Here is a 15069-nt window from a genome sequence, read left to right on the forward strand (position 1 = left end):
ATTATTGAGCATGCATCAGGACACACTGTGCAACCTGGATTATTGAGTATGCATCAGGATACACTGCAAATCTTTTTTTAAATGGATATTTCTTTTTGCAAGCACATACTGCACTTCTCCCCCCTTACATTCATTGTAGTCCTAACATTTAAACAGAAGAGGCACTATTTTAAAAATCACACGTAATAAAACAACAGCAAAGCAAATCACTAAATTGTGTCAAACACATGAATCCCAGCACGAATCAGATGTTGCAATAAAAACAGCAGTGGAGAACATTTGCTCCCTCAGATTTGTAAAATGTTTGTGCAATGCCTTGGAAAGGTCGTCATACCTCCTAAATGTTTCCACAACTGTTATACTGGGGTTGTATGGATGGCAGCCATCCATCCATCCATCCATCCATCCATCCATCCATCCATCCATCCATCCATCCATCCATCCATCCATCCATCCATCCATCCATCCATCCATCCATCCATCCATCCATCCATCCATCCATCCATTATCTTTACCGCTTCTTCCTTTTTGGGTCACGGGAGTCACCATTGCCCATATCCAGCTATCACTGTGAGAGAAGCACCCTGGACAGGTCTCCAGTCCATCACAGGGACACCTGGACAGGTCTCCAGTCCATCACAGGGACACAGAGAGACAAACAAGACAACCATTCACTCTCTCACTCTCAATTAGGGACAATTTAAATGGTAAATGGACTGTACTTATACAGCTCCTTTCTATTTTTATCAAGACACTCAAAGCTCTTTACAACAATCTGTGCCTCATTTACACATTCATACAGCTCTATACTAGATCTGTACAAAGCTAATTGAACAAATCATTCTAATGAGACTAATCAGACCTTTAGATCACATTCAAACACAGATGGGACACACATCGGAGGCAATGAGGGGTTCAGTGGAGGGGGTCCAGTTCGGTGGCCTCAGGATTCCATCTGTGCTTTTTGCAGATGATGTGGTCCTGTTGGTGTAATCATGCCGTGATCTTCAGCTCTCACTAGAATGGTTTGCAGCCGAGTGTGAGGCAGCTGGGATGAGAATCAGCACCTCCAAGTCTGAGGCTATGGTCCTCAGTCATAAAAGGGTGGATTGCTCTCTTTGGATCGAGGGTGAGGTTCTGCCTCAAGTGGAGGAGTTCAAACATCTCAGGTTTTGTTTATGAGTGAAGGGAAGAATGGAGCATGAGACTGACAGATGGATTGGTGCAGCATCCGCAGTATTGTGGACTCTGTACCAGTTCGATGGGGTGAAGAGGGAGCTGAGCTGTAAGGCAAAGCTCTCTGTTTACCGGTCCATCTACGTTCCTCCCCTCACCTCTGGTCATGAACTCTGGGTAGAGACTGAAAGAATGAGATCGTGGATACAGGAGGTTGAAATGAGTTTCCTCTGCAGGAGCTGGACTCTCCCTTAGAGACAGGGGAGAAGTTCAGTTATCAGGAGAGACTCAGAGTAGAACCACTGCTCCTCCACATCCAGAGGAGCCAGTTGAAATGGTTCATCTGGTAAGGATGCTTCCTGGGCGCCTCCCTAGGGAGGTGCTTTGGGCATGTCCGACTGGAAGGAGACACCGGGAAAGACCCGGGACACACTGAAGAGACTCTGTCTCTCAGTTGGTCTGGGAACTTCTTGGAGTCCTCCCAGAAGAGCTGGAAGAGGCTGTGGAGAGAGATGTCTGGACCTCCCTGCTCAAGCTGCTGCCCCTGAGACCTGACTTCAGTATAAGCAGAAGGTGATGGATGGATGGATGGATGGATGGATGGATGGATGGATAGATGTATGTATGGATGGATGGATGGATGGATGGATGGATGGATGGATGGAATCTTGTTGTATTACATGATGTAAATACAGTAACTTGTTGCCAGTCTAAACAGTATCATTATAGCTACATTGCCCCATCACTAAGCCAAAAGGGGTATTGGAAAAACCCTCCAGCAACCCGTCCATTTGTCTGTACATCTTGTGATAACTTCCAACAAAAGGGAGGTAAAGACTTCCATTTTGGTGTGTGGCTGCATCTAGGCATAAGAAAGGTCGCTACTGAAAACTGGGTTGCCACGTCAGAACCCAAGATGGCTACCACCATAAGTATATTTTAACTAACCAGTGTTATCATTTGAGAAAACTACACTTTTTCTTTTTATATTACTTAAAAGTCTAGTTTCATTAAATGATTTGGTATGCTGAGTGTTTGTTTGTTTGTTTGTTTTTTAAAATGGGTAGTGTTGTCACTGAATATATTTATAAGAATAAACATCATACCACTGCTGGAGATCGTAGTCCTGGTATACCACCCCGATCGTCCTCCCCATGTGGTTTGCACATTGAGCAGCTTGAGTTTGTCAAACATTTCTTCAGATCCTATCTGCTGCTTGTCAGTGGCCAAATTTCTGAGTACTCTGTTTATTGAAGACACCTGGGAATAAAGAGAAAAGCACAAGAGAAGCCTTACATAGGAGTCACACATACTGGCAGTATACAATGACTCAGGAGAGGAAAAAAGAAGAGGTGGGTGGGTTTTTTTTTATAAGTTTGGAAACTAAAGACCTCGTCTTGAACCAGTCAGAAGTACAGTCTACTCCTGCAGCAGTGTCATAACAGAGGAACTTCCTTTAGACCTTCACAATAAGAGTCTCACACAAACAGTTGAATTGAAAAATAATCTTAAAGCACGATAAACTTATTGTTAAAACAAATAATTCATAATAAAAGTAATAACATTAACAGCAACAACAATAACAAAAAAAAACAAAAAAAAACAGCAACAACAATAATAATAACGATAATAATGGTAATAATAATAATAATAATAATAATAATAATAATAGTAATAATTATAATAATAATGAGGACACAACAACAGTTATAATAATCATAATAATATTAACAATAACGACAACAATAATAATAATATCAATAATAATAATGATGACAATAATAATAACAATACTAATTATTATTATTAAATATTATGAGACATTTTAAACTATTTAACCTCCATAAAAATGAGAAGGAAAGCCGTTTGAAGCTGCTCTGAAGCATCTCAAAGCCCCAAACAGCTGAATGTAATACTGAAACACCTGAAAGGGTCAAATTAAACCTTAAACAAACGTCAACCAGCTCATATTAAATCTTCTAATGGCCCAAAGTGTCCGTGAAGAATAAAAAAAAATCATGTTTTGTGTTGGATGCTGCTGCTGAAGAACACGAACATCTTAAAGTAAAGAGGAATGTTCTGTTTCTGTTCTGTTCTCCTTTTATAAAAAATATATATTAGCATTTTATCACAAATATGACTTTTTTTTAAACAACAGTATTTTGTCTCTAAGTCGTTTTGTGTGGGTCACTGGAAATGCACAGATGATAGTGTATAAAAATAAAAACATAATAAATACAAAATGATAGTGGTTACATTTTGGAAACATTTTCAAAATCAGCAGCAGTGAAATGGAAAACATGAAGTCCCTAACATTAATATATTTGACAGCTCCTTTATTTCTTAATGTTTGTTGGGTTTCTGTTTACAGATCAATTCTTTGTAGGGCCTCCCGTCTACTGGGGCCATCACAACGAGCAAACACACCTAAACACTCTTTTAGTTATTTTACACCTCCCTGATGCAACCTGGACTCTAACCCTCAGCCTCACGAGACCAGCACTGACCGCTGATCCTCCACAACCCTCAGCTTTTACTGTTGAGGCTCTGAAAATGTGCATCAGAGGCTGGTGGAGTTGTCTGCAGTTCCTATTTGTTTCTTCTTTAAATGTAAATCAAGCAATAAATCAATCAATCAATAAATTAATTAATAAATGTGCTCAAAATAGCAATCTAGAAACAAAACATAAAGGCAAAGAGCAAATTTAAGCAAACCATGCAGTCCAGCGTTTTCTTTCTTTTCATACATTTTTCCGTAAAACGGTTCAATTTGATTCACTTTGTTGTAGCGCTGCTAGGCCCGGGGCTCCTTAAAATGTTCTTACTCCAAACAGAAGTTCGTGACGAAGCGTTTGAAAATACAACTTTAACAACATTTTTAACATCTGCTCCATCGTCTCCAGTTTGTCCAGAACGCTGCTGCAAGACGTACCAAACACAAGGAAGCACTGCCCGACTGTTCACGTGTCTTCACTGATTTGTGGTACATTTCAGGATTTATTGTTCTACACGGCACTTTGAGAAGCTTGTGTGGTACACATCCAGTAGATCTCACACATTTATGAACTTTATCTCTCTTTCCTGTCTGAAATCTATTGACAGTGTCGAGGGAATGCGTAATATTTGCTCTCATCGTGCTCCATAACGTTCACTTCTTCTGTACTGTGATTGTGAACGATGTCAACCTGTTCCACGTAGTCCAGTCAGTGACGGGACAGCAAGAGATCCTTTTTATTATCCTCAAGCTGATCGATACGATCACAATGACATAACCTCAGAGAGGCTTGAGAGCTGCTGACTCCCAGATTCCTCCCCCTCCTGACTGCAGCTGAGTTCTGAGAACAGACGGACATGGGGGGGGGGGGGGGGGGGGGCTGGAAGGTCCACTAAACTGATTTATTCTGTTCAGGAAGTCAGAACGGGTCAGAGCCTCAGACAGGTGAAGGCTTTCATAAGTGTGGACTTGTAAATGCACTGATCTTCTGTTAATTCTGACTGTTCTCTGTGTGAGAGGCGAGGGACACCCTGGACAGGTCTCCAGTCCATCACAGGGACATCCTGGACAGGTCTCCAGTCCATCACAGGGACACCGTGGACAGGTCTCCAGTCCATCACAGGGACACCCTGGACAGGTCTCCAGTCCATCACAGGGACACCCTGGACAGGTCTCCAGTCCATCACAGGGACACATAGAGACAAACGAGACAACCAACCATTCACTCTCTCTCTCACCTAGGGACAATTTAAAGTTACCAGTCAGTCTAACATGCATATTTTTGGTCTGTGGGAGGAAACTGGAGTACGCGGAGAAAACTCACGCAACACAGAGAGAACATGCAAACGCCATGCAAAAAGGTCCCCAGATGGGATTTGAACCAGCGACCTTCTTTCTGAGAAGCAACAGGTCTGTGCCTCCCTTGGCTGTTCTCCAAAGTTGTGTATTAAATCTGATGACGTTTACACCTGGTTGTTTTGGGAATCTCTTTTTTCCCACGCCAACAGACCGCTGGCGAGCCGCAAACTCATTTTAAAAGTTCACTTTTTAAAAATAATCTCAGTTACAGATCGACCTTTCACTTACGTGGCTTGTCTGAAACAACACAAGTGTCTTACACTGGGGATGTTGTCGTTGGTGCAGACTCCCTCTGCCAGTAGCCGATCCCTGATCTCCCAGGCAAAAATGGACGGGCACTCTCTCTTGTACTGAGCAATCTTCCCCACCACATCTGGAGTCGCCACCCTGGGTTTACTTCCTCCTATGGCTCGAGGGCGGATTGAACCCGTCTCATAATATCGACCCAAGATCTTACTCACACAGCCATTTGAAACCTGGACAAAAACAAGAAAAACAACAGCACCTAGCTTTAAGTAGTGAACCATTATAGTCGTGATTTTCTAGATGCAATCATTTATCCTAATCAATGACTGGAAAAACTGGGAGGCCTGACTGGTTTCAACTTGTATTCACTGTTTTAACGTTAAAGTTGTACAAAGTGTTTCGTAAAGTGCAGCATGTTGTACTGCACTCATTCAGTGTCTTTCCCAGTTGAATTCAGTTCAGGTGCCGGGTGCTGAAGCCAGAACATTAGAAAAAGATCATCTGATGTTGAGAAATGAGGAAGTTGTAGATGTTTTGATCAAACCTTGATCTAAGGTTCAAGGTCGACTGACCAACCGACCGACCGTCTGTCTGTCCATCATCGCTTGTTCAGTTCAATTTATTTATAAAGCGCCAAGTCACAACAGAAGTCGTCTCAGGGCACTGAACACAAATGTTCATATTTAAAAATAATAATTGAACATTATTTATCTGAGGAGCAGCTTTGAGTTTAACTCCATCACAGAACTCTCATCTTGAACAAGCATGAAGGCGACAGTGGAAAGAAAAACTCCCTCGTGAGGAAGAAACCTTATGGACTCAGGTCTTGGGGCAGCATCTTGAGCAGGGAGGTCCAGACATCTCTCTCCACAGCCTCTTCCAGCTCTTCTGGGAGGACTCCAAGGTGTTCCCAGGACAACAGAGAGATGTAGTCTCTTCAGCGTGTCCTCTATCTTCCCTGGGGTCTTCTCCCAGTTGGACATGCCTGAAGCACCTCCCTAGGGAGGCTCCCAGGGAGCATCCTTACCAGATGCCTGAACCACCTCAACTGTCTCCTCTGGATGTGGAGGAGCAGCGGTTCTACTCTGAGTCTCTCCTGATAACTGAACTTCTCACCCTGTCTCTGAGGGAGAGTCCAGCTACCCTGCAGAGGAAACTCATGTCAACCTCCTGGATCCACAATCTCATTCTTTCAGTCACTACCAGAGTTCATGACCAGAGGTGAGGGGAGGAACGTAGACTGACCAATAAACAGAGAGCTTTGTCTTACAGCTCAGCTCCCTCTTCACCACAACGGACCGGTACAGAGTCCACAATACTGCAGACGCTGCACCAATCCATCGGTCAAACTCACGCTCCATTCTTCACTCATGAACAAAACCCAGAGATACTTGAACTCCTCCACGTGAGGCAGAACCTCACCCTCGACCTGAAGAGAACAACCCACCCTCTGAGGACCATGGGCTCAGATTTGGAGGTGCTGATAATGAGTCACATCCCAAACCTTGAACCACGACATTACTTCTGTGTGTAAAGACTAATTAGCTGTGATGACCTTCTCCAATCAGTTTGGCTCCAAAAGTTAATGTATGGATTCAGATTCAAGGTTTTTTTTCTTTAAGTTTCAATAAAACTTGTTTATTGGTTTATAGGATATTTTGGTTGCATACAAACAAACGTGCACACAGACACGGGCAACAATATTATTGCCCACCTTTGGCTTTCAGCAGTGAGCAGTTATGATGCCACTTCTGTCAGCAGCTCAACGTACCTGCAGGATTCTGGAGATGTCACAGGGCCGAGCTCCACTGTGGGCGAGCTCCACGATCTTCTGCCTGGTAGAATCAGGTAAGGGCCTCCCGTTCACAAACACACCTCCAAGCTGGTTTACTCCACTATGATCTAAACTCACACAACACACACACATGCACATGCACACACACACACGCACGCAATAGCAGAGGAGGGAAAAAATACTTAACAATAGTCTAAGAGAAAGACAGAACATTTTCAAAATATGAAGAATGAAGTATAATAAAGGAAGCATGGTGCAGAGGAAAGACAAGACAAAGTGTCAATGACAAAACAAAAACATTACATCTTATTGTAATATTTTTAAGAACAATTGACCAGACTTACATTATGAATGAACAGTTTCAAGTCAACTTTAATGTCATTTCCAACACATATGGTACATGACGTGGAACAAAATTATGTACACAGGGTCCCAGTTACACCCGAAAATAGCAAAATATAAGTATAAAAAGAAACAGTAAATAAGGATCTAAGACAGGGCTGGTCAAGTGATGGCCCGGGGGCCAAATCAGGCCCATGGATGAACTCAGGTCCATCAATGGATTCGTTTTAAATAAAACTAAATTATAAACTGTAAAACAAACTTAATTAATGACAATAACTGCTGAATGTGTGACCCCTGAACTCATGACTTTCAGTAACTGTGGCCCCATGAGCAATTTAGTTGAATAATAAATTAAGTTATTCACTCAACACTAATAATGTAAAACAGTGAGGTGTAACAACAGCAGCCCGAACACGAGTCCGTGATGAGCAGATAGGTATGAAGGAATACAGCAGAATGAGATCAGCAGCAAAAATAGATAATCAGCAGCATGAGATCAGCAGCAGCATAAGATCATCAACAGCATGAGATCATCAGCAAAAATAGATAATCAGCAGCATGAGATCATCAGCAGCATGAGATCAGCAGCAGTATAAGATCAGCAGCAGCATGAGATCAGCAGCAGCATAAGATCAGCAGCAGCATAATATCAGCAGCAGCATGAGATCAGCAGCAGCATGGATACGTCATACATCACCAATTAAAGTGGCATTACAGTTTTTTCTTACAGTGATTATCCTGGATAGGGATTCATGAGTCTAACAGCTTCAGGGTAGAAGCTGTTCCTCAGTCTAGTGGTTCTACACTTAACGATGAAAGAAGATCAAAATGTCGATTGCTAGATGCTGACCAAAGAATATAGAAATAATCGAGGTGCTGAGCGTCACTTTTACAAGTTTGTGTGAAGCTTATAAAGTTCTGTGAGCTCAACACAATCCAGATCTGCAGAGTTTTAACACAACCCGAATATGATGCAACGCAATCTGAAGATGATGCAACACGACCCGAATATGATGCAACGCAATCTGAAGATGATGCAACACGACCCGAATATGATGCAACACTGGAGGTTAAGCAGAGATTTTCACTCAATCAATTCTCTGTTTTTTTAACGGATGAGAAAGCATATTGCAATTTTATAAACCTTCAACAGGGCATTAGTAAATCATGCAAGCAGTCTAAACACACACATGCATGCACATGCACCCCCCCCCCCCACACACACACACACACAGAGTAAATAATTAAATGGGACCACATGCCGGTTTTTCACTTGACTGTGCTGTTATAGAAATAAGGTGCACGTGAATGTGTTCACAGCAGATTGTCAGGCATTACTGTGCTTGGTCTGACAGGTAACCCCTCTAGTAATTAGAACTCTAGTAATTTGATTGTTTTTTCTTCTGAGCCATGCACCTCACTGATTCCTCACAAATTCATCAGATGGAGGCTGTCTTTTGATTGATGAAAATGGAAAGACATGAGTGAGTAAAGGCTCTGTGTCCCACGGTGCTGAGGAGGACGAGAGGCACGTTGAGGTGGATGGAAGAGGAAGAACGAAGGGAGCGTGAATGGGTGATCATGTGCAGGAGATGGGTCTGATAGGGAGGGGCGAGGTTGTGGAAGGCCTTGATGAGTACAACAGGATTTTAAATTGAATTCTGAAAGTGAAGTTGCTGTAAAACTGGGGCGATGTGGTGAAATGAGGGGGTTTTGGTAACGATGCAGGCAGCTGAATTTTGAACCATTTGAACGGAGTAATTTGTGCGTCAGACCAAATAGGAGAGAGTTGAAGGAATCAATTCGAGACGTGACCAAACTATGGACCAGGATGGAAGCAGAGTGCGGGGAGAGGGATGGACGGAGACGGTTGATGTTTGGAAGGTGGAAATATGCAGACCACCAGTAACTGAAAAGTAGGTTTAAGTTCACGTCAACTTTCTTTCTCACCACATGTGGTACATGAGGTGGTATTAAATTATGTACTCAGGGTTCCAGTTACAGCTGACAATACCAAAAATATAAAGTGTAAAAAGAACCAGTAAAAAGGATCTAAGATATAAACTAAGATATACGCTAAACACTATTAATGCAAAGCAACACGGCGTAACAACAGCAGCCCGAACATGAGTCCGTTGTGAGCAGATGGGTATGAACGAATACGTATATACATGTAGTACATTTAGTTAAAGTTCTGCCTTCAAATATATTGAAAATATTGTGGCTCTGTAACTTATAAAACATTTAAAAACTTTTTTTTTTAATCCTTTTATAGGACGAAGCAGAGACGCAAAGAGACGAACAAACATTTACACTCTCGTGCACACCTTGAGACAATTTACAATTACCAACCAGTCTAACACAACTGGTTTCTGGGAGAAACCGCAGTTCCCAGAGAAAACCCATGTGTGAACTGAGCGAACATGAAAACTCCACCCAGAAAGTTTCCAGACTGGGAGGTGATCCTGCTACTTTCTTGCATAGAGGTGGCAGCTCTAATCACTGCACTGCCGCCCCGCTTGACACATCCAACCATAGTATTCCAAATCAAAAACTATCAATTTGTGTCTTTCCCAGAGAAGTTTACTGTGGTTTAAATCACATCCTTCAAATTAAGAGTGTGTTTTATCACTGGTGGGGAGAAATTATCCTTTCTTAAATAGAATGCAGGTGTACCACTAGGCTCAGTTCTTGGTCCTCTTCTTTTTAGTTTCTATATAAATGATTGACCTGATTTGTGTCCTGGTGCAGATTATTTTGGATGTGTGCTGATCATTCAACTGTGTAAATTTATCATAAAAATATCATATTAGTGTGAGCACAGCTGTGATGTGATTTAGAGTGTATTGCGGCATGGTTTGAAAAGTCGTCTTGACTTGGATGTAAAAAAATATCAGTTTGCTTTTCGTCGAGGGCTCAGTCTAGGGAAAATGGCTCAGATTTAAATTTGAAGCTAAGTGGAAAACATATAATACACAGTAGAAAGTACCGGGTCGACAAAAGTAAAATGAGGGTGGAGGTGAGTGCAACGTTAATGGAGATGAGTATCATGATGGAGGAGGAGGGTACGTAGTGATTAGTGACAGACAGCTTCCTTTCATTCCCCAAAAGGTACAAACTGACCAAAAACTGCAAATGTACCATTTTGGTAGAGGTCAACAATAATCTGGAGCCAAATCAAATGTATCAAGCTCAGAAATGTTGTGACTCTGCTAATTTTTAACTTCTTTGACATTTATTCAGTAATTAAACAATTCAAAGTTCGTTCATTCAAATCAGGGGTCCCCACATGGCGGACCGAGGTCCAGATCCAAACCCAAAAGAAGTTGTGTCTGGACCCAGGTCCCCCTGCGTCATTCAACTATAAAACTGGTGTTTTCCTCTGTAGCAGCTCCTGCTGAGTCTGAACGTGACGACATTATTCCTGCCTCTCCTTCACGCTGGTTGTGTTGTGGGCTCAGTTGTTTCCACTGCAGAAATGTTAATGACTGTCGGTTCTGTGAGGAACACAGCCAGGCTTCCTTCTGCTGACACACAATTAAAAGCCAGACATATGGAGTCAATTTGTCTCCGTCCCTCTGCGACATGCAAACACCGAGGAACACACACAGAACACGTCCCCTGGGAAAAGCCGGCAGCTCGCCTTTGAAATCAACTCATGCAGACATTCAGCTGCCCAGGCTCTTCGCAGCAGCAGCAGCAGGTGTTTCCCACAAACTGCAACAAACAAAACATTTCTAATGTTTGCTTTTATTGTCTGGATGTTTATGAAGCTTTCACGCTGGTGATCCATATTTCTTATCTTCATTTTTCAGCATCTTTCTTGTTCTACAATTTTTTTTGTTGGTATTTCAACAAATGGCATCAAAGCGTTCAGCTCTTTCAGGACAATCCTGCTCTGACTTCTGGTATTGATGCAACTTTAGCTGTTTGAAATATTTAGCCTTTTCTGCCATTTTTTCCTCATAGAAAATGAATCGATCTCATTTTCCATCCGTCACATCTTTAGATCTGTTTACAACCTTTTACTGCTCCTTTCACGTTTTGTTCTGCTTCAGCGTCTTTCAGTTTGCTTCTGCAAATTTAAGCATTTTCTTCAGCCACTTTCAGCTAATTTCATCTATTACTTCAGCTGTTTAGTGTTCCGTTTAGATTCTTTCTAACTACAACATTTTTGTGCTTCTTCTTTCTGTTAATTTCAGCTTGTTCTGCTGCTTTCAACTTATTTCTGCAAGTTTCAATCATTTCAGCTACTATTTAGCTGTCTTTACGCTAATTTTAGCATTTCAGCTAATTCCACCTTTTTTGCACTCATCTCAATGATTTTCAGCCTAATTCAGCAAAAATGTGCTCTCTCCACTTCCTTCTGGTAATTTAAGTTTCTTTCTGCATTTTAACTACTTTTCAGATTTTTAATTTTTTTTTTTACTAATTTCAGCTTTTTCAGATAATTTCCACCTTTTTGTGCTCATTTCTGCTTCTTTCAGTCTAATTAGGAACAAGTCTTCTTTTTGCTTTCTTCTGCTAATTTGAGCTTGTTCTACATTTTCAGCTACGTTTTTAGCACTTTTAGCTAATTTCATCTGTTTTCAATTAAATTCAAGTTTTTTTTTTGGTAATTTCTGCTACTTTCATCCTAATGAACTTATTTATGCTAATTTCAGCTTATTATGCTCCTTTCTGCTTTTTCAGCTACCATTTAGTTCTTTTTCTGTTAATTTTAGCTTTTTAAGCTAATTCCACATTTCTTTAGCTCATTTCAGCTCATTTAATTTCAGTTCTTTCAGGTAGTTTAAGCTTCTTTCTGCCTTTTCAGCTATTTTTTGTTAATTTCAGTATTTTTTTTAGCTAATTTCTTAATTTTTGTGCTCATTTTTGCCTATTTAAACCCAATTCAGCAAGTATGTTTTTTTCTGCTTTCTTCTGCTAATTTAGGCTTCTTCTTTCGTTTCAGCTACATTTCAGCATGTTGTTTTTTTTTAGCTAATTTCAGCTGTTCTTCAGCTTTTTCAAAAATACATCTATGTATTTTATGCTTCTTATTTATTTATTGCAGAGGTTAGAGAAGGTGGGCCTGTGATCGTTAGGTTGATGGTTCAATTCCTTGGACCAACAACATCAAAATGTGGGTGGGAAAGGCGAACCACCCACACCTGCCTCCACCCTTATCTGCCCCACTGTGGGCCCTCGATGGCAGCTCTCTGCTCCACAGAGGCTGTGGTAGCTCGGTGGTCCGTGGTTGTGTCAGGAAGGACATCTGGGATAAAAACAATTGCCAAATGTCGCTGGACAACTGTTGTGGCCCAAGGGGTCGCCAGTGAATTAGAGCGGAGCAGCCAAAAGATGTATTTAATATTTTTGTTTATTTTGCTAATTTCTGCTTTTTGTGCTCTTTTTCTTCAGCTTATGATCTGATTTATTTTCCTGCTTTGAGCAAATGTCAGCTGTTCAGGTTCAGCTCATATTAAGAGATCAAAAGTTTTCAGCTTCTGTCAACAAAAATTATTCGGCAGCAAGCGTTCACGTTGAAGTTTCCCAGGATTTTTCTGGGTTTAGTCACAGAGGCTCAGTTGGTGGAGCTGCTGCCTCTCAGCGAGCAGGTCGCCAGTCCAAATCCCAGCTGGGGGTCTTACTGGGTGGAGTTTGCATGTTCTCTCCGTGCTGCGTGGGTTTTCTCCTGGTACTCCAGTTTCCTCCCACAGACCAAAAACATGCATGTTAGGCTGATGGTAACTCTAAATTGTCTCTAGGTGTGAGTGAGAGAGAGTGAATGGTTGTTTGTCTCTATGTGTCCCTGTGATGGACTGGAGACCTGTCATGGGTGTCCAACCACCTCTCACACTGTGACTGCTGGACATGGGCACCAGTGACCCACAAAGGAAGAAGCAGGTAAAAGATGATGGATGGATGGATGGATGATGGATGGATGGATGGATGGATGGATGGATGATGGATGGATGGATGGATGGGTGAGAGAATAAGGTAAAACTCACTGTTCTGTGTGATGGAGGCCACGCCCGTCTCCCAGCTGCTCTGACTCCTGTAATCTGTTGAAACAACACAGTTCAACACAAGCAGCCGAACAAACGCAGCTTCTTTTACGACACGACATCAAACCTTCGTTAAGCTGCGGTGGTTCTGACAACAGCTGTGGAGAATTCATCTGCACTTCTACAAACTGTCACACGTGGGTTCGTAAAGTTTTTGTTTTTAATATTTCGTAAAGCTCCGCAGTATTTCTGAAGGCCACTCGGGGAGTTTTCAGTTCTTAGTAAAGGTAACGGCGGGCGATCATGTTTTTGCTTGTGTCTGTGCCTGCCTGGCAGGAAACTGCAAAGAGTTGAACAAACACGAAACATGAAAACAACAATTAGACGACTGAAACAAGTTTCAATAGCTCTAAAATGATTAGCATTCCACAGAGGATCTGCGTCTGACGACTCTCAGCTACTACCACTTGAAGTTTAGATCAGTGTTCACGATCAGTTAACGATGACTCCAAACAAGTTGAAGAAGTTTCGTTCAGATCTGTTCAGTGATTCGTGTCTCACTCGTGCTGAGCGTTTGTAGTTTTTGAGACGAGTGTTTTTCTGGACAGGAACTGAGCAGTGAATGAAAGTAAACCTAAATGTTTTTGATCTTCAAGTGGGGACGAGGGACACTGTGGAGGAGAGCAGAGGAAGGTGTTTTTATTTTCATTTGCTTGTTTGAGGCAACACAGTGACGGATCCTGGTGGGTGGAGGGAGCCATTTTATCCACCACCACGTGCATGGAGGAGCCAGGGGGTGGCCACTGGTGGCCTTGACCCCATAGACGAATCTTCAGCCACCCGACTCATTTGAGGAAACTATTTGTTTGAGCAATATAAAAACTAGAAGTCGTGGTTTCCTAAAATAATTGGGGTGGCCAGTTTACACACGCACAGGGACACATACATGTATGGTGGTGGCCATCTTGGATTTGGACATGGCAACCCAAGTTTTGATGGTAACCCTACGCTTAGATACAGTTGCATACCAAGATGGAAGTTGGCACGTTGCTTCCAACTCATAAGGGTCACATTTGTGGCAGCAGCCACATTTCATTAACTTTTCATTCTTGTTTGTCTCCGAGTTGGGACTGTCCCCAGATTTAAGTTCAGAAATCTGGTCACCTTATGTTAGCAGTGAGTTTCTGTTAGCCCCGTTAGCGCAGCGAAGGATGACTGCCCTCCAGGACTGGATCCGGCAGACACAGAACATCCCAGGTCTCCCTGCAGAACTGAACTGTTCCATAGAGTTCGGTCCGTGCAGGAGGATCACGGAGACGTCCGCCATGAAGGCCGGAGGCTGAGCCCGAGGCTGGAGGGGGCCGGGAACTGAACCACGACGGCAGGATGGCAAGGCAGCGACACACAAACTCCAAAAGTGCGTCACGGTCTTACCGGCAGCGTGGGTGTGCAGTGGAGGAGCAAAAGCAGTTAAAACAAACAAAAGAGGAACAAAAAAAAAGAGCGAGTCGAAGAAGAGCTCCCGTCGTGCACTGTGGTGCACGTGACGTTAAACTGTAAGCTCTTTAAAAAATGAACTTCTGAGTTCATCTTTAAAAACTGGACGTGAGTCAGCAGGAACTGGTTCAGTGAGTCAGCATGAACTGGTTCAGTGAGTCAGCAAG

General features: G+C 42.4%; 1 protein-coding gene across 1 annotated transcript in view; it reads right to left on the bottom strand.

The window, feature by feature from the left end:
* Positions 1-15069, bottom strand: part of LOC119415374 (paired box protein Pax-6-like) — a 66795-nt gene that overhangs the window by 43431 nt on the left and 8295 nt on the right. Inside the window, exons 2-5 of the mRNA XM_037682506.1 lie at positions 13409-13462; positions 7047-7177; positions 5290-5505; positions 2283-2436 (exon numbers count right to left, since the gene is read on the bottom strand). Of these exons, the coding sequence (XP_037538434.1) occupies positions 2283-2436; positions 5290-5505; positions 7047-7177; positions 13409-13462 (555 nt within the window). The remainder of the gene's footprint in view (positions 1-2282; positions 2437-5289; positions 5506-7046; positions 7178-13408; positions 13463-15069) is intronic.

Source organism: Nematolebias whitei, chromosome 10, assembly GCF_014905685.2.
Source record: "Nematolebias whitei isolate Nwh7 chromosome 10, NemWhi1, whole genome shotgun sequence".
Classification (NCBI taxonomy): Eukaryota; Metazoa; Chordata; class Actinopteri; order Cyprinodontiformes; family Rivulidae; genus Nematolebias; species Nematolebias whitei.